The sequence below is a fragment of the Oncorhynchus mykiss genome, chromosome 8, assembly GCF_013265735.2.
Source record: "Oncorhynchus mykiss isolate Arlee chromosome 8, USDA_OmykA_1.1, whole genome shotgun sequence".
NCBI classification, from domain to species: Eukaryota; Metazoa; Chordata; class Actinopteri; order Salmoniformes; family Salmonidae; genus Oncorhynchus; species Oncorhynchus mykiss.
This window is the reverse complement of record NC_048572.1, coordinates 70,200,361-70,220,665: the sequence shown is the minus strand read 5'-3', so window position 1 is coordinate 70,220,665 and position 20,305 is coordinate 70,200,361. Positions and strand designations below refer to the sequence as shown.

The 20,305-nt window shown below is 40.7% G+C and overlaps 1 protein-coding gene across 4 annotated transcripts; it reads left to right on the top strand.

The window, feature by feature from the left end:
* Positions 1 to 493: 493 nt before the first annotated feature.
* On the top strand, positions 494 to 19,797 carry LOC100136597 (testis catalytic subunit of cyclic adenosine 3', 5'-monophosphate dependent protein kinase). 4 transcript variants are annotated; one of them, NM_001124589.1, is given in 11 exon segments: positions 494 to 564; positions 14,549 to 14,610; positions 14,896 to 15,024; positions 15,480 to 15,578; positions 15,687 to 15,769; positions 15,989 to 16,115; positions 16,345 to 16,440; positions 16,559 to 16,681; positions 16,950 to 17,114; positions 17,879 to 17,984; positions 17,987 to 18,246. In NM_001124589.1, coding segments are annotated over 11 exon segments (1,056 nt in total). In that variant the 5' UTR covers positions 494 to 557; the 3' UTR covers positions 18,046 to 18,246.
* Positions 19,798 to 20,305: the final 508 nt, after the last annotated feature.

Genomic DNA, 20,305 nt, shown 5'->3' with positions numbered 1-20,305 from the left:
TACCACTAGGCTACCTGCTGCCCATAAAGACAGTACAGTATGGTTTAGAAGATCTGTGATAATACAGTCCTCAAATCCCACAAGGTACTGATGAACCCCATTGCTTGAGTGCATAAGTTTTCATACCCCTTGCTGTTGCACATTTAAACAAGTTCAGGAGAAAATACCCTATTTTCATTTTTTAAAAATCACAGAATTCATTGAATGGGGTCCACCTGTTTGCAAAACTATAACTTCCCAGGTCTCTGTAAGGCTCCTAAATTGGATACATTTTAGACAGGCAGTAGGTTAGAACAGATTTCCAAAACACTTAACACCCCTTTGAGTATGGTCATCTGTGGATTGTGTCACCCTGACGCTGTGGAGAGCTGGCTGTCGTTCCTAACTGAGCCGCATGGATGTGTTCTACTACTAGCCAAAAGACACGCGCCATTCGGCGCCAAACAGCAGACCAATGACTGTGTATGCAGCAGACGAACGATCCGAACAACAACACACAACTTTCTTCTAGCGGCTAGCTAGCTAGTTGCAAAAGCAGGAGGCAAGCATCTCTCATTATGAACGGTAGGGGTGTGTTTATTGATTAACTAGCGAACTTTTAACATCTTGACTGAGAAATGTCAAGTAGCAAGGAAACAGATATGTAACGTTAGCTATTTCATTTAAAATGTTGCTAGGGCTAACGTGAGTGGTTAGCTTGCTAGGTTTTGTTAGCTAGCTACATGTAGCTAACGGTCATTATAGCTAAGAGCCATCTGTGGCTATCCAACCTTACTTAAGCTACTGTAACACGGGATGGGGAGTGAAATTAAAATGTTTATACATGGATGTAGATAGCCAACTAGCTTGATTGTTATATACAGGGGAACTATACCTAGCTATGTTGTCCCGGCATAGACCTTGAATCCTAGCTAACGTTAGCTGATGTCCCAGGATCATCATACCAAAGATAAATAACGTTAGCTAGCTATTTTGACAATACTCATGTTACAATTACCATTAAGTTGGTTAGCCCTCTTGGCAGGATGCATAGGGTGTTTGCTTTTCATGCCAGCAGCCCAGGTTTGCTTCCCTGCCCTGCCATTCGCTACACTGGTGTCAGAAGTGGGATGGCGACTGAAGCCACTGGAATGCAGTCCTGTAACATAGGTACTGCCTTGAAGATGTTTGCTGGTACTGTCTTGACTTCTGCGCAGAAAAAAAAAATAAAACACAGAAGAAATATCTTGCTGCATTTTGTAAACGCAGATCTAAAATGCTTCTTATTGTAATTTCTGCTCTGCTTAAGGCACATTTTGTAATTCAGTTGCACTTCTCCACTCAGATGAGAATTTAGGAATGGACATTCTATCAGCAGACAGCGCTCGGACTGATGTGTAGCTACGTATCTCTGGTACCTTTCTCTATTTTTTTTTCTGTAAAATGCAAGAAAGATGAACTTCAAACAAAACAGTAGGACATGTAGCTGGCTACATTCTTTTTATGATAAACATTAGAAATATGATGGCCATGCATCATTGTTTCAAGAAAGATCTTGCTTTTTCATTGCAAGCTCATTTACTTGTGTGAGGTTTGATAGGCCTACACTCCTGAATGGGTGCGTTCAGTTTGATTCAACGTTTGTTATGTTGCGTGACGAGTTGTAATGAACAACGTTTCCCTGAAACGGTCTGCATCGTTCTTCAACAGCATTTGAAGTATGTTGGCTCCCGTTCGATGGGTGTGACTAGGTGTAGCCTGATGAACATGGGTGTGACCATTTAAAAAAAAAATGTATTCGCCTTTATTTAACCAGGTAGGCTAGTTGAGAACAAGTTCGCATTTACAACTGCGACCTGGCCAAGATAAAGCAAAGCAGTGCAACACAAACAACAACACAGAGTTACACATGGAATAAACAAACATACAGTCAATAATACAATAGAAAAAGTCTATATACAGTGTGTGCAAATGAGGTAGGATAACGGAGGTAAGGCAATAAATAGGCCATAGTGGCGAAATAATTTCAATATAGAAATGAAACACTGGAGTGATAGATGTGCAGAAGATGAGTGTACAAGTAGAGATACTGGGGTGCAAAGTAGCAAAATAAATAAAAATAGATAACAGTATTGGGATGATGTAGTTGGATGGGCTAATTACAGATGGGCTACGTACAGGTGCAGTGATCTACCACATAAAATCACAAAATTTGTGCAGCACACCATACACACAATCGCCCTCTGTGCCACCATAATCACGCCATTCTTCATCTGGTCATTCATTACAGTACCATTTCATTTGAATTAAACGTTGAACACCGTTTTGTCATACCGATTAGGCTTGGGCGGTTTTATACTGTATACCAAGCTATTTTGAAATACAGATTGTATGATTTTCAGTAAAAAATAAAATTCAACGGGGGCACCCCCTCCACTGCTTATAACTAAGTTAAGTATTAGAAATCTAAGATGTGTCAAATAAATTAAATCCAGCTCATGGCTCAAGCTATGCATTTGGTTTGCTAATTTGCTTGCTAAGTGGCTAGATGTCAAGATCAAGCTTCTTGGTTACAGCAGAGACATTCAATCCCCTCCTGGATCAAGATCCCTGTTGCCTAAATTGTTTTGTGCTTTACTACTACTTCTACAACTACTACTACTACTACTGCTACTACTACTATAGTCTAATTAGGGTTGCCGCCGACTTAAATAAATCTTGTTCGACCGAGAGTCGTCTGTTCTTTCGGCCAATCAATTGGTCTACTGTCACGCCCTGACCGTAGAGATCTTTTTATTCTCTATGTTTGGTTGGTCAGGGTGTGACTCGGGTGGGAAACTCTATGTTCTATATTTCTATGTTTTGGCCGGGTATGGTTCTCAATCAGGGACAGCTGTCTATCGTTGTCTCTGATAGGGAATCATACTAAGGCAGCCTGTTATGCCACCTTAGTTTTGTGGGATGTTGTTTTTGTACTGCTCTGTTTAGCCTACCGAACGTTACGTTCGTTTTCCTTTTGTTGTTTTTAGGTGTTCGTTTTTAATAAAGACAAAATGTAGGCCTACCACGCTGCACCTTGGTCCGATCACTTCGACGAGCGTAACATCTACATTTTAAAACGCCCATTTTTCCATACACCCTGTGTATAAAATAAAATCAACTATATGCACTGAGCTTGTCTGATGCTTTAAGCGCTGAAATAATTACGACACACATGACTCAAGAGGGAGCCTGATGGCCATGCTGTGTAGGAGGGAGATGTGAAAAGTGTGCAGGAGGGCATGGGAGAAAGGAATGTGTAGTATCGGTGAAAGAAGCAGTATGTGTTGGGGGGTATGGGTGCCCATGGTGATGGGGATCAGAAGTGTCTGGTGCGAGAGAGGCAGGTTAAAGTTGCCAGGGTCAGAGTTGTACAGAAGGTGTTGTGTGCAGAGACAATGAATAAAGTAGAGGAAGATGGATCAAGAATGAGAATTCGTAGGGGAATAAGTAAACCTCCACTACCATCTGTTCTTTTGGCCAAAGTGCATTGGAAAATTGGAAAAAATGGATGATCTACGATTAAGACTATTCTAACAACGGGACTTTAAAAACTGTAATATATTATGTTTCACCGAGTCGTGGCTGAACGACTACACAGATAATTTAGAGCTGACTGGGTTTACTGTGCATCGGCAGGACAGAGAAGCTACGTCTGGTAAGACAAGGGGCGGGGGTGTGTGTCTATTCGTCAATAACAGCTGATGCGCAATGTCTAATATTAAGTCTCGAGGTATTGCTCGCCTGAGGTAGAGTACCTCATGATAAGCTGTAGACCACACTATCTACCAAGAGAGTTCTCATCTACAGTGCCTTGCGAAAGTATTCGGCCCCCTTGAACTTTGCGAACTTTTGCCACATTTCAGGCTTCAAACATAAATATATAAAACTGTATTTTTTTGTGAAGAATCAACAACAAGTGGGACACAATCATGAAGTGGAACGACATTAATTGGATATTTCAAACTTTTTTAACAAATCAAAAACTTAAAAATTGGGCGTGCAAAATTATTCAGCCCCCTTAAGTTAATACTTTGCAGCGTCACCTTTTGCTGCGATTACAGCTGTAAGTCGCTTGGGGTATGTCTCTATCAGTTTTGCACATCGAGAGACTGACATTTTTTCCATTCCTCCTTGCAAAACAGCTCGAGCTCAGTGAGGTTGGATGGAGAGCATTTGTGAACAGCAGTTTTCAGTTCTTTCCACAGATTCTCGATTGGATTCAGGTCTGGACTTTGACTTGGCCATTCTAACACCTGGATATGTTTATTTTTGAACCATTCCATTGTAGATTTTGCTTTATGTTTTGGATCATTGTCTTGTTGGAAGACAAATCTCCGTCCCAGTCTCAGGTCTTTTGCAGACTCCATCAGGTTTTCTTCCAGAATGGTCCTGTATTTGGCTCCATCCATCTTCCCATCAATTTTAACCATCTTCCCTGTCCCTGCTGAAGAAAAGCAGGCCCAAACCATGATGCTGCCACCACCATGTTTGACAGTGGGGATGGTGTGTTCAGCTGTGTTGCTTTTACGCCAAACATAACGTTTTGCATTGTTGCCAAAAAGTTCAATTTTGGTTTCATCTGACCAGAGCACCTTCTTCCACATGTTTGGTGGGTCTCCCAGGTGGCTTGTGGCAAACTTTAAACGACACTTTTTATGGATATCTTTAAGAAATGGCTTTCTTCTTGCCACTCTTCCATAAAGGCCAGATTTGTGCAATATACGACTGATTGTTGTCCTATGGACAGAGTCTCCCACCTCAGCTGTAGATCTCTGCAGTTCATCCAGAGTGATCATGGGCCTCTTTGCTGCATCTCTGATCAGTCTTCTCCTTGTATGAGCTGAAAGTTTAGAGGGACGGCCAGGTCTTGGTAGATTTGCAGTGGTCTGATACTCCTTCCATTTCAATATTATCGCTTGCACAGTGCTCCTTGGGATGTTTAAAGCTTGGGAAATCTTTTTGTATCCAAATCCGGCTTTAAACTTCTTCACAACAGTATCTCGGACCTGCCTGGTGTGTTCCTTGTTCTTCATGATGCTCTCTGAGCTTTTAACGGACCTCTGAGACTATCACAGTGCAGGTGCATTTATACGGAGACTTGATTACACACAGGTGGATTGTATTTATCATCATTAGTCATTTAGGTCAACATTGGATCATTCAGAGATCCTCACTGAACTTCTGGAGAGAGTTTGCTGCACTGAAAGTAAAGGGGCTGAATAATTTTGCACGCTCAATTTTTCAGTTTTTGATTTGTTAAAAAAGTTTGAAAGATCCAATAAATGTCGTTCCACTTCATGATTGTGTCCCACTTGTTGTTGATTCTTCACAAAAAAATACAGTTTTATATCTTTATGTTTGAAGCCTGAAATGTGGCAAAAGGTTGCAAAGTTCAAGGGGGCCGAATACTTTCGCAAGGCACTGTATATTATTCGTAGCCGTCTATTTACCCCCACAAACCAACGCTGGCACTAAGACCGCACTCAATGAGGTGTATAAGGCCATAAGCAAACAAGAAAATGCTGATCCAGAAGCGGCGCTCCTAGTGTCCGGGGAATTTAATGCAGGCAAACCTACATCCGTTTTACCTAATTTCTACCAGCATGTCACATGTGCAACCAGAAAAAAAAAACTCTAGACCACCTTTACTCCACACACAGAGACTCATACAAAGCTCTCCCTCGCCCTCCATTTGGCAAATCTGACCATAATTATACCCTCCTGATACATGCTTATAAGCAAAAACTAAAGCAGGAAGTACCAGTGACTCGCTCAATACAGAAGTGGTCAGATGACGCGGATGCTAGGCTACAGAACTGTTTTGCTAGCACATGTTCTGGGATTCATCCAATGGCATTGAGTAGGATACCACCTCAGTCACCGGCTTCATCAATAAGTGCGTCAACGATGTCGTCCCCACAGTGACCGTACATAAATATTCCAACCAGAAACTATGGATTACAGGCAACATCCGCATCGAGCTAAAGGCTAGAGCTGCCGCCTTCAAGGACACTGACACCAATCCGGACTCTTATAAGAAATTCTGCTGCACCCTCAAGACGAACCATCAAACAGGCAAAGCGTCAATACAGGATTAAGATTGAACACTACTACACCGGCTCTGAGACTTGTCAGATGTGCCAGGGCTTGAAAACTATTACTGACTACAAAGGGAAACCCAGGTGCGAGCTCCTCATTGACGCTAGCCTACCAGACGAGCTAAATGCCTTTTTATGCTCGCTTTGAGGCAAGCAACACTGAAGCATGCATGAGAGCACCAGCTGTCCCGTATGACTGTGATTACGCTCTCCATAGCCGATGTGAGCAAACCTTTAAACAGGTCAACATTCACAAGGCCGCAGTCCAGACTGATTACCAGGACTTGTTTCAAAGCATGCGCGGACCAACTGGCAAGTGTCTGACCGAGTCTGTAATACCTACATGTTTCAAGTAGACCACCATAGTCCCAAGGAAGGTTTTTATTTGGATGTCATGTAATGGACATACACAAAATAGTCCAAATTGGTGTAGTGAAATGAAGAAAAAAATATATATTTTAAAAAATTCAGGGGGGAAAAATGGAAAACTGGTGTGTTCACCCCCTTTTCTATGAAGCCCCTAAATAAGATCTGGTGCAACCAATTACCTTCAGAAGTCACATAATTAGTTAAATAAAGTCTACTTATATGCAATCTAAGTGTCATATGATCTGTCACATGATCTCAGTATATATACACCTGTTCTGAAAGACCCCAGAGTCTGCAACGCCACCAAGCAATCGGCACCATGAAGACCAAAGGAGCTCTCCAAACAGGTCAGGGACAAAGTTGGGAGAAGTACAGATCAGGGTTGGGTTATAAAAAAATATCTGAAACTTTGAACATCCCACGGAGCACAATTAAATCCATTATTAAAAAATTGAAAGAATATGGCACCACAACAAGCCTGCCAAGAGAAGGCCGCCCATCAAAACTCACGGACCAGGCAAGGAGGGCATTAATCAGAGAGGCAACAAAGAGACCAAAGATAACCCTGAAGGAGCTGCTAAGCTCCACAGCGGAGATTGGAGTATCTGTCTATTGGACCACTTTAAGCCGTATACTCCACAGAGCTGGGCTTTACGGAAGAGTGGCCAGAAAAAAAGCCATTGCTTAAATAAATAAAAAAGGCATGTGGGAGACTCCCCAAACATATGGAAGAAGGTATTCTGGTCGGATGAGACTAAAATGTTGCTTTTTGGCAATCAAGGAAACCTCTGTCTGGCGCAAACCCAACACCTCTCATCACCCCGAGAACACCATCCCCACAGTGAAGCATGGTGGTGGCAGCATCATGCTGTTGTGATATTTTTTCATCAGCAGGGACTGGGAAACTGGTCAGAATTGAAGAAATGATGGACGTTGCTAAATACAGGGAAATTCTTGAGGGAAACCTGTTTCAGTCTTCCAGAGATTTGAGACTGGGGCGGAGGTTCACCTTCCAGCAAGACAATGACCCTAAGCATACTGCTAAAGCAACACTCGGGTGGTTTAAGGGGAAACATTTAAATGTCTTGGAATGGCTTAGTCAAAGCCCAGACCTCAATCCAATTGAGAATCTGTGGTATGACTTAAAGATTGCTGTACACCAGCGGAACCCATCCATTGACTTTGGGAGGGTGAATAGTTATGCACGCTCAAGTTCAGTTTTTTTTTGTCTTATTTCTTATTTGTTTCACAATAAAACATATTTTATATCTTGTGTAAATCAAATGATACAAACCCCCAAAAACTATTTTAATCCAGGTTTTAAGGCAACAAAATAGGAAAAATGCCAAGGGGGGGTGAATACTTTCGCAAGCCACTGTATCTCATCAGCCACCCGGCGGAAGGGACTTTGTGGATCTGAGGCTTTTTCTCCTGTTGCCTCTGTCATCCTCCAAATCCCACCAATATCAGCTGCCTCAGAGCGCAACTTGTTCTTGTTTGGGAACACACACACATCAAAGCATGCAACAGGCTGACCAATACAAGGGTTGAAAAATTGGTGGCCATCAGGGCAAATTTGAGGCTTTTTGAGCCTGACAACAAACCGTCCTCAACAAGGTCGGAAAGTGACAGTGAAGATGAGGCTTCAGAGTCGGATGTTCAAGAGGTGGATATTGAGGAGGTCCAGGGAGAAGACATGGAAGCCTGAGAGGAAGACAACCAAAGCTTTAGTTTCTAGACTATCATTTTACAGATGTATGTTGATAACATTTTTGGGAGATGCGATGCATCATTGGGGATCATTCAATATTCCCTTTCTTTTGTTGTTCAGTGAAATCATCCCATGTGAAGTCAACTCATTTAATTAAAGTTTAATTCGTAACTAAATCGTTTTTTACATTTATATTGGAAGGATTGAATAATTTGCAATATATCTACTTATGATAAGGTAAAAGGTTTATGCTTCTGTCTCCATATGATATGGTAAATATATCCAATGCAAAAAACATTTACATTTAAATGATATTAATATAATTTGCAAATATTCACGTTAATTCCCACGGAAAGTTTCCACCTCTGAATTTTCACCAAAATGTGCAACCCTAATGGCTCGGCATCTGACCGTAAGGCGCTACAGAGGGTAGTGCGTAGTAGTCACTAGGGGCAAGCTTCCTGCCATCCAGGAACTTTTAACTAGTCAGTGTCAGAGGAAGACACAAAACCCCAAGCCATAAGACTGCTGAACAATTAATCAAATGGCCACCCGGACTATTTACATTGACCCCCCCGCCATTCGTTTTTACACTGCTGCTATGCACTGTCTATCATCTATGCATAGTCACTTTACCCATACCTACATGTACAAATGACCTCGACTAACCTGTACCCCTGCACATTGACTCGTTATCGGTACCCCTGTATATTGCTTCGTTATTGTTATTTATTGTTACTTTTTATTATTTTTTACTTTAGTTTATCTAGTAAATATTTTCTTAACTTTTTTGAACAGCATTTTTGGTAAGGTGGTTTTGGTAAGCATTTCACGGTAAGGTTGTATTCGACGCATGTGACTAATAAAATTGGATTTGATTTGATCCTATGAGGTAACGAATGAGTAGTAGAATTTTGCAAGTACATAGTAATAGGCCTACGGATTAAATGTGCTTCGGTAAGGTTGGCTTTTTAGCATTCATTTCCATGGTTATCAACCGCATCACAGGACTGGAACGCAAATCACAGAAAATAGGTGTTGTGGTGGGAGCTACATAGAAGTACTTAGGTTTACGAGATTTTACTGCAGAAAAGTTACAGGGTGTGTTGAATTGTAGTGTCCCGTCCTCCAAGCCCTTTGGCCTGGTGTAGGATCAGATAGGGTCTAAATAGTGGAATGAGGTGGTGGGTTTTTAATGAGTGTAGGGTTAGTTGTCAGAGTCATTTATTTTTTACATGTCCTTTTTTTTGTATAACAACGTGTAGCGGATTTATACTCCAGTCCAGTTGGTGGCAGTAATGCACCATTAATATTGTATTCCAACCGCAGTTATACTCCACCGAAGAAGATTTGGTGCGATATCTCTTCACACAGAACGTCTTTGACCAAGCCATCAACAACGAATGCTTTGGGGAGAAGTGATATCAGTGACCGCTAGCTGCATGTTAGCGAGATAGAGAAGAGATAGGAAGGGTAATATCTGAAGGGGGTAGTGAACGGGGATTTGGGCTCTTTTCATATTTGGCTGTAACATATCTAGCTATATAGATCCAAAATAACGATTGTAGCTAGCTACGACGAATACGAGGGGAACACCACTCAACAGCAGTGTAGCTAGCTAGCGTTACCACCATCTCCCGCAGTTTAAGCGACCACTGTGTCTTCCATACGATGGGAAACACTGCTACCGCCAAGAAAGGCAACGAGCTTGAGAGCGGTGAGTTGGGATGGTCGCTGAGCATTATCTATACTGCTAACGTTAGCTAGCCAGTTAGCATGCTAACATTTGCTAATGTAATGTTGACATTTTGAAGCATTTTATGGACAACAGTTTTTTGACAATCAGGAGTGTGCTCAAGCTCACTTATCCCTGATGTTGTGCACATTTACATTAATGACACACTCACCATAAACATGTTGCGAGGCAGGGTATAGTAAATGGTTTGTGAATTAATCCTAGGTAGCTAGCTAGCGACAAATGAATATGTAGCAAAATCAAAGATGGTTTAGTAACTATGTGGCTAAATTGTTACAACCTGATCCAGATGCCTATCTTGCTGCTAACGTTAGTAAGTTAGCTAGTGTGGGACGTTTTTAGCCCGTTCTCTGTTGTCATTGGCAACCTTATTCAGGGCTGGGACTCACTTTGATAGCTACTGTTAGTTAGCAACCAACTAGTTCGCTAACGTTAACTAGAGATTGGTAATGTGTAACAATGTTTCTATATAGTTATTATTGGGCAACCAAAACGCAATTCTCAAGCAAGATATTCGTTAACCTAACGGTTTACGTTACTGTGCCTGCCTAACGATACCGGGGGATTAGCTGGGAAAGGGCCTAGCCTCTATCTTGTTATCGTATCCAGACCGAATAGGATGCTAGCTAGGTAGATAGCTAGCTAACGATCGAGTTGTATTGAATGCAATTTTGCTGTCAGTAGCTACCTAGGTAACGTCAATGAGAGCTAGTTTTATGTCAGCGTTAGCTAACGTTAGCCATCACCAGGCCCGTGAGACATCACCAAGCCAGAGTAATGTGCAGTGCCAGCTACTAGCAGTAACGTTGAGCTAAGGTCTGGACCATCTGACGTGTGGTGGTCTTATTGAGTAGTTATGAAGGCCTGCTTTGATATTACATTTGTAGGTTCCAGAGATATGTTTTAGCTAACTTGTAATCTTACTAGTTAAAGTAAATAGATTTTTTGTTACCAACCGGAAGTTCACTCCAATGCTGCAAATATAAACTGTAGATATATATTTTTAAATAACATGTTAGTTTAACCACACTAAGGATAAGTAGTTTGAATATTTGTTTTCAATTATCAGACTGTGCCTCTACCACCACATCTTGAGATGCTGCATATATACAGCTTTCCCTCTACCCCCTTGCGCACTGCTAAACAGTGACCAAATATGGTGAAGAAATGACAAATGCCCTCTTCTCATTCATAAAACCAGGCCCGTAATACAACCTCCCCAAGTGACTTATCTCACAAGTCTTTTTTGTTTAGAGTCTTTGTTTAATCTTAGTGATGTGAAGGTCCACTCAGACACAGATACACACAGCACAGTTTGTCATTGACTGGAAGGGCTTGTCATCAGACCTTCGTCAGAGGATAAGCGGAATTACAAGCTTTGACGCAACTAGCACTGGGGTTGTATTAATTGGCAATGGTACACTTTGACGTACGTATGCTGATAATCAATGCACAGCATGCTGTGATAAAACTTAAAATGTTTCCCCATGAAGGCCTATACAGCCATGGAGACATTGGTTTGTGTCCAGATCTACATTTGTGTGAACTGCATGCAGCAAAGTAATCTCACGCAAGTGAGTCCAGGAAATTCCACTGACTTGTGAGTTTGCATATGCTGTTCCATCCACTTCACTTTTTGTAGACTAAAATGTATTGTCATATTTTAACATGAAACATATTTATGGTAGGTAGTATTTAAATGCATCTGGGTTGTTTAAAAACTTTGTTACTTTATGATGCTGCAAAACTGTTCATATGAGATTTATTGACGTGTTGGATGAGACCGGGCAGAGGCACAGGAACCTGGCCAGCCTCTGGTATCTTCCTGTGTTTCAGGAAGCAAGCTATGTTCTTTGATCTGATCAGTGCAACCAAAAGCCTGCACTCTTGTTTTCTTGCTAGTTCTGAAATGAGCCCCAGTCTCCCAAGCTTCTAGTGTTAAACCTGTCTAAGCTGATACAGTTCCCTGAGCTGCTGCTACAGATTTGTGTGGCCTGTTGCTGTTCAGAGCCAGCAACCTGGTTCCTGATAATAGCCCATGTGTGTGTTGCGCTAGCCTGCTAACCTCCTCAGCACCTTTGACTTATTGTCTTGACTCTTGGGAGATGTCAAAACACTCCCAGTTTGGCAGGGAGGGAGGGAGTGGACACAACTAAGTCATGCTGAATAGACTAATTCTGACACTGAATTCTGAGGCAATGTCACAGCCTTCCATGTTTATAAACATGTTAGCCTCACATTTTCAATGGAAAACCATTACATTAGCTAACCATGTTCTAGAAATATAAGCTTATTGCTGCTCATCTCTAACAAGTATTTTGTACTACTGTACTCAGGTGTACATTCTACTATACAATACTGGACACTTGGTGTAACAGGTCTGATCGTACTTCCTAATTCTTGCGTTGTATAATAAAGAATTTCTAGACAGATCCCAGTTGATTGTTGTTTATTCCTGTGATGATAGACAAAGGACAGCACATCAGATGTGCTTAGCTTTATGTTGTGGCTGCAGATTTTAGCATGAGTGTATTAGCAGGGAGCTAATGCTACCATTACATTTTAGGACATACTAGCTAAATCACTCGTACAGCAATAACATGCATACAAAAGCACATCACTGGAAGCCCCCAATATCTAATGGGTTCTGTACACGTGTGTGTGTGTGTGTGTGTGTGTGTGTGTGTGTGTGTATATAAATACATCAGGAAATGTACATAGTGAACTAACTTGTACACATTGTAAATATGTAAATAGAATACATTATTTCACAACGTGACTTACCTCTTGCATGAATTATCAGACTGGGAAGAATTTACGTTCAATCTCCTATCTGCAAGCCTAGCCAATGACACTACACCTTATTGACATCTGACTTGAACCAAACAATTATAATACATAAACATTAAATACACATTTCTGCAGTTGTAAGCGTAAACATAACTAACCCTGTTACATTAGCCTAGGTTCGATTCAGTACAGTAAACCATGACCAGCTCTGGTGCCTTGTCAAAAATGTAAACATTTACATTAGCTATGTGGTTGTATATTGCCTTCTTGAATGCCATACAGTAGAGCAGGGAAGATACCAGTATCACGATACTCCTTAGCATCGTGGCAAGGAAACAAAACATGAAGCAGGTTTACTTCTTTAGGGAAACGAACCTAATGTTGGAAACATACATCATTGTGTTGTCATCCAGAATCACATGTATTTATTTCCAAGCTGTAGCACACTATTTTACATACAGCAGGTTTTTAAAGTACCAAAGAGTTTTGTCTGCTTTGTGTTTTTTTATGTAAAAACAAAAAAAGTATTGCGACACTGGTATGGTTCAGGCCCTACAATACAGTAGTCTACTTGTCGGTCCAGGGTAATGTAGGATATTTAGGGGTTCAACATACAGAGTAGCATATATATATATATATATATATATAAAAAAAGAACTGCACATTGATTGAAGCATTCGGTTTACTGCAGATCATACGATCCTAGTCACATAATTTTGTTATGCATGTTGTGACTTTTTCATACTCACATGAGTCTGTTTAATAACCTTTCTTATTACAGTCTTGTGTTTTTCTGTGTCAAACTAAATCACAGGATTATAATGACAACTTACTCTCTCTCTCTCTTACTGTTTCTTTCCTTCGCTGTCAACTTCTGTTGTTCTTCACTGCATATGGTCCATGTTTGTTGATCTGATATACTTGTTGTTAGTACATAAATCTATCTCTCTCTGTCTCTTTCTTCCACATCATCCCATCCATGTGGGTGATTGTTCCTGCAAATCCTTGGGTGATCTATAGAGACTTTTGGTATGCCCATTCTTCCACTAGATGCCCAAAATGACAGAAGATTCTATTGTAAATTAACCCAAGCTTGGCTTGTGTAGAGGTTCACTATATGCTTCGATCTATATTCTGCCAAAACCATTACCAAAACCTCTGTTTTTGTCATCTGCATTCTGTCATTCTGGATATCTGCTGTCTGCTATGTTTTTCCATGTATGTTGGTTTGTCCTTGCTCGTCAAAAACAATGCTGTGAGTGTCATAGCCTTTCCCTCAACAGTATTAGGCCCTAATGCACAGTCAGTGCAGAAAGAAAGTGATGCTCAAGAGCTCTTCATGCTTCACGAGGGACCAGTCTCTCCTCCTGTCTTAGTGAATTCTTACACCTCCCTCTCCATTTAAAAAAACAGAAACATGACAGGGCTCTTGGCTTCACTTCTTACTTAGACTGCCTGTCTTGGTTGGTGTGTTTTGTATCATTAGAAACAGAACTGTTTTGTTTGTTTCCCTTTACTCCGTACATGTATTTTGTGGATGTTCAATGCAGATGGGCGTTTGGTTAGTTACACCTTACCTGTCTTTGTCTCCAATAAGTTTCACTTCATACTGATTTTGTCACTATTGATCCCCAGCACCTTTCTAGAATTCCCACATAAGGTTCCATTTAAGATTTCCTTTGTACTTTGTTGCCCGCTCCATGCAAGCGAAAGTCATTAAATAGGAATCAATCATTATGCGTTGACCGACAATTCCTTCCTATGGGCTAAATGTGCCTGTGTTTCTACCTTTCTTCCATACAGTGAAAGAGTTTCTAGCCAAAGCCAAAGAAGACTTCTTACGGAAATGGGAATGTCCACCACAGGTGAGATGTTTCAATGCTCCGAGGCCTTGCCTGGAGCTACAAATCCAGGGTTTGGGGATTATTTCTCATTTACTTTTTCTGCTATTCCTCACATTCTCTTGGCCTTCTCAACCATATTGGGGGAGAAGGTCCAAGGTACTTCACCAATGTGTTTTGAAAAGGAGATGAGGAGAGTGGATGTGAAGAATATCTAAGTTTAACTGAGTAAAAAACTTGGACTGCTGCTGCGGGCGATCCATTAGGTATGCCTAATCCACTTTGTATGTTTTGTGTTACCCATTCCAGAGCACGACGGGCCTAGATGACTTTGACAGGCTAAAGACCCTGGGTACAGGCTCGTTCGGGAGAGTCATGCTGGTCAAACATAAAGGAACAGAGCAGTTCTTCGCCATGAAAATACTGGACAAGCAAAAGGTGGGTGCCCAGTGGAAAATAGCTGGCCTTCTGTAACACATTGCAGGATGGGTAACTGATGTACATTTGAGTAGACTTGGCAATTTATCACCTCCACTCCCCCTTTTTTTTGAAGAAGAAGAAGAAGAAAAAAAGGGGGGTTCAACAATGATATTAAACACTGTAATTGTTAGATTGTAGCATAACATAAGTACTGTATCATTGTGTAGTGTTAGGATTGGTGGCAGTAATGTCTGCCTGGCCCCTCCAATCACTAACACAGATATGATCTGACTTGTGCGTGTCTGGATTATTATTATATCATTTTCATTACTGAAATGGAATGCAATTTAAAAACGGACCCCTTCCCCAACATCTGTACTGTTTTGTCATGTCATGCCATCACTAACAGTAAATAAAAAATATATATTTGTCGGTCAATACAGTTGTCTGATGATCACTTCCTTGTCTATTAGGTGGTGAAACTCAAGCAAATAGAACACACGCTAAACGAGAAGAGAATATTGCAGGCTGTGTCTTTTCCCTTCCTCGTCAGACTTGACTATGCCTTCAAGGTACAGTTCACAAAACCAAAAAAGTCAGTGTTTTTCAATCTGGCCTATTTATTAGGCTATTCAATTATTATCATCTAAGTATCTGTATGGATTTGTGTCCCTCCACAGGACAACTCCAATTTGTACATGGTGATGGAGTACGTTCCAGGGGGAGAGATGTTCTCACATCTAAGACGAATCGGAAGGTTCAGGTGAGTGTCTGTCTGCTGAACTTTCTGCGCCTCAACACAAAAGAATGTTGATTACAGATTGTTTATAGATTTTCCATTTGTTGATAGAACATTTGTTTTGGATAATTTTGTAACTTATACTTTGTTTATTTCAGTGCTTATGTAGTTAATTACAACTGTTTAATTTTCTGCCCCATATCACCAGTTTAACGGATTCTTCTGTCTTTTCTTCCTTCACAGTGAACCGCACGCACGGTTTTACGCAGCCCAGATAGTACTGACGTTTGAGTACCTTCATTCACTTGACCTTATCTACAGAGATCTGAAGCCTGAGAACCTTCTAATTGATCACCACGGCTACATCCAGGTATATGTGAAGTGCTTGAAGTGGATCATTTTAGTTTGAGCCAATATTTCACCAGAGATGCTGGTATTCGAGCAGTAGAACACTTGAGGTGCCAGTACTGTGTACCAGTGAGCACAGACCCAACTAGAGCACTGTGGGACACATCACTCCCTGTGGACTGTACTGTAGTGGTGGGTTGTGTTTTCTCTGCTATGTTGCTTTACTGACTGTATGTGTTCTTGGTGGTCAGGTGACCGACTTTGGATTCGCCAAGAGGGTAAAAGGCAGAACCTGGACGTTGTGTGGAACTCCAGAGTACCTGGCGCCCGAGATCATCCTCAGCAAGGTGGGAGTCGTGACAGACACACAGTACATGAAATTACTCCGTTTGAAGAGATGCAACAGTTTGTTGCCCTGGATTAGATATCTGAATGTGAACTACATTGTCATTCTGCTGTGTGTAGGGCTACAACAAAGCAGTGGATTGGTGGGCCCTCGGGGTCCTTATATATGAGATGGCTGCTGGATACCCTCCCTTCTTCGCTGACCAGCCCATTCAGATCTACGAGAAGATTGTGTCTGGAAAGGTAAGGAGAAGTCCATTTTACAACCTGGCCAACCTATTTCACCTGAAGTTTAACACATTTTGAACACCTGACTTGTTCTCATTAAGTAAGCTAAACTCAGTGGGAGTTAACTGTCAAATGAAGGTTTGTCTGGCTTTTGGCTTATGTTTGTTGTGAAAGCCTCTTCCGTCTTAAATCAGCCACTTGCTTTAGAGGGCTAACGAGGAGCAAATGTACGTTTCTCAATACATTACCATTTAGACAAACCTCAACATGTGTCCCCCTGTAGGTCCGCTTCCCATCCCACTTCAGCTCTGACCTGAAGGACCTGCTGAGGAACCTGCTGCAGGTGGACCTGACCAAACGCTACGGCAACCTGAAGAACGGTGTAAACGACATCAAGGGACACAAGTGGTTCGCCACAACGGACTGGATCGCCATCTACGAGAGGAAGGTACGTTCGAGGCTATGTTGGAAGATGAGGACAAACAATGCAAAGTTGAATTGCACTTTTTTTAGCACCTAACTTTTATGAAACACTATTTTATTGATGTCCAGTAGAACTTTCTTGAGCATTGTAGGGTTGGGCGATTTTTACGATTGCACGTTTGTACTCTGTACATCCTTTGCCCTGATAATCTTTTTGCATAATCTGCATGTGACTTCGGTCTGCTGGTTCACATTTATTATTCGGCTTGAAAAACGAACAACTGCCAAACAGGCAAAGATGTTCTTTGTCCCCCCACCAAATCAGCCATAGTTGTTTTCTGATTTAGCTTAATGCAGGCTTTACTATAGTTACTAAGTGAAATCCCGTCACTTTTTTTAAACAGACAAACGGTCGGAAGGATCCTTATGGAAGAAAAAATGCTGAAAATGTGCTAATATAACTGATGAGTATTTTTATGGATAAGAGAAACAAGCCCTACAGATTTGAAATTCATTCTGCAGCCTAGACTAGATAAAGTACTAGCCCTAACACTTGTTTTGAACAATGATTTAATGAGATTGTTTGTGGCTTTTGTAATAATTTGAAATAAAGTCTTTATATGGCGTAATAATAATGTTTTCTATTTGACTCACTAGAATAACTTCATAAAGTAGTTTGCTGAAAGGAGGCGTTACCTAGGCATCTCTACAATATCAAGTACTGGCTTTGTTTCCTCTAAGGCAAACTCCTTCACTCTTCTCCTGGTTGTGCTGCTCTGTGTTTTTTAGGTGGAAGCCCCGTTCATACCAAAGTGTCGAGGCGCTGGAGACACAAGCAACTTCGACGACTATGAGGAGGAGGAGATCCGCGTCTCCGTAACGGAAAAATGCGCAAAGGAGTTTTCCGAGTTTTAGCTCGTGTGAACGTGGATATATCAGGGCTAAAACACACATGAAAAATAAGGGGATCTTTGCACTCTTCTAAAGACTTGGGGTTGGAGCAGAGACCGTTGTTCAACTATTACTAAGTAGTTCCTTCATTCCACGAGGCTGAATGAGGTCGCCATGATCCTTGGGTGCCGATGATAACACCTTCACTGTCACACACACTTGCATATTAAAGCAAACACTTCACCTTAAAAAAAAAAAAAAAAAAAACTCTTCCCACTCTGTTTTTGAACTTTGTAGCAGTTGTTGTTGTCATGGATGTTGTGCTCCCCTTTACAGCTGTGATATTTTTCGTTTTAGGAGGAAAACCAGAAACAGAGTTACTATATGAGACAAAGGCCAATTGAATATTATAAGTCCACGCAGTGTAACTTCAAACCGATTTTGCCTGTGGCAGTATCGCACATGATTGTGTGGTTTTGTAGGGCATTGCCTCTAGTTGTCAAAAGTTTATATTCTTGGTCTGTTACAAGTCTGGGATGGTTTTCAAGAAAAACATATTCTCACCTTGGACTAGGACAATGTTTTGGCCATATTTCAGAAATAGTATTTGTCCTGTGTATAATGTTTGTCACTCTAAGACATTTTAAACACCCTTGAGTGTTAAGAGCATGACCAAAATACAACTAATTGGGTGACCGAGGAAGAGAGGTCCCTTCCTTTCTTTACCTTTTGCCTTAGAGAGCCAATTCCAACACCCCACAAAGTGCCCATTCTCTGGCCCATTGGTATTCTGGCCCTGTAAACAGGGAAGTCATTACAGAGAATGGTGAACCCAATTACAAACAGAAATTAACAAAACAGTGATTTGTTGTTTCTGTTTGTGCCAGAGAAAGTCTAGAATTTGTAATCTCTCCTTTTAATTTACCATATTTTAATCCATGGATTAAAACTGAAGGCTTTTTAGTCCCTAAAATGTAAGATCCGCTAATAAAAAAGGACCCTTTTTAAAAATGAATTTGTGGAGCTCCAAATGCGTTAAATGTACTCTTTAAAATGATCAGTTCAGTGTGTATAGTGTTGTGGCTTTTGCCTCAACATTGTTAGTGGAACCAGTACACACTTCATAACAATATATTGATGCTAAAACATTTGAAAAAGCTTCTCAGAAGGATCACAATACAATTTGTTTTCCATGTTTTTCCCCTATTGCTGTTCTTGACCTCTCTCCTTTCCTTGTTTGTTTCATTCTTATGACAGAATGTAGAGTTGCAACTTATAGGTATGCATATTGTTTAAATTGCTTGATTTCAAGGTACATGTTTTTTTTCTCACAGACATACTGGCAAAAAAACTAAAAACAAGACTGCTCCTTTGTATCACATAATCCAGTCATTGTTCAGCTCATTACATTATACGTACAGTATATGCATTGTTTCATATGTTTTTATTTATACACATTAGAGATGCTAATAAATTTTATTTTTAAAAGTGTCAAAGTTTGGAATGTTTTTTGTAATCTTGTGGTGTACATAACGGCATACTGCTCTAGGAGTGTTCATATGTGGGTCTTATTTCTGTCAAACTTTATAAATCAGGACAACATCCAAGAGGCTACATCACACATCATGACTGAAATGTTCATGTATTTTTTTTAAATTACTACTACATTTACCAAATATTAACTATCCTAGCTGTATTGGATCATTTATGCGTATGCCCACTTAGTTAAATTCATACTGTCATTTTCCAGCAATATTAGATTTGGCATAACAATAGCAATCATTTCAAAGAGTTTGGCAATAAATGAAAGTAATTCAGAGGATATTCTGTCAATCTTTTGTTTTACTGTTTACAATTCAAATGTTTACCTTTCCTGAATAAAATGTGTGCTTGCTTCAGCTGTCGAAGCATTTGTATGGAAGTAGGAGATGTATTACATGTAGAATTCAAGCTGAATAGAAGCTGAAGTAGTAAGAATAGTACTGTATGTATATGGTGGATCGGAACTTTAGTACACTGCATTCTATGAACAATGAAATATGCCTAAAACTAGGCTGGAACATGCTTTCAATGGTGCTATCCAACTCCTGACACTAGTGTAGTTAATTAGGGGGTGCCCTGACGGATTTAAACCCTAGTCCCAACACAGATTATACCAACGGTTTATTCGTTACCTCTTGTAACGGAAACGTTTACTGTTTAAGAGTCAAACTAAAGCAAACAGCAAATTGAACGAACCCTAATTGGTCCAAAAGAAACTCGTTTTCGTTGCAAAACGTTTTCCGTTTGGATTAAACGTTGTAAAACATTCTGCAACAGAATCGG

Coding starts and splice junctions, on each gene's coding strand:
- LOC100136597 (XM_021611224.2), top strand. CDS start 9,871: ATGGGAAACACTGCTACCGCCAAGAAAGGCAACGAGCTTGAGAGCG. Junction 15,579..15,686: donor GACTTGACTATGCCTTCAAG/GTACAGTTCACA, acceptor GTCCCTCCACAG/GACAACTCCAATTTGTACAT. Junction 16,682..16,949: donor AGAAGATTGTGTCTGGAAAG/GTAAGGAGAAGT, acceptor GTCCCCCTGTAG/GTCCGCTTCCCATCCCACTT.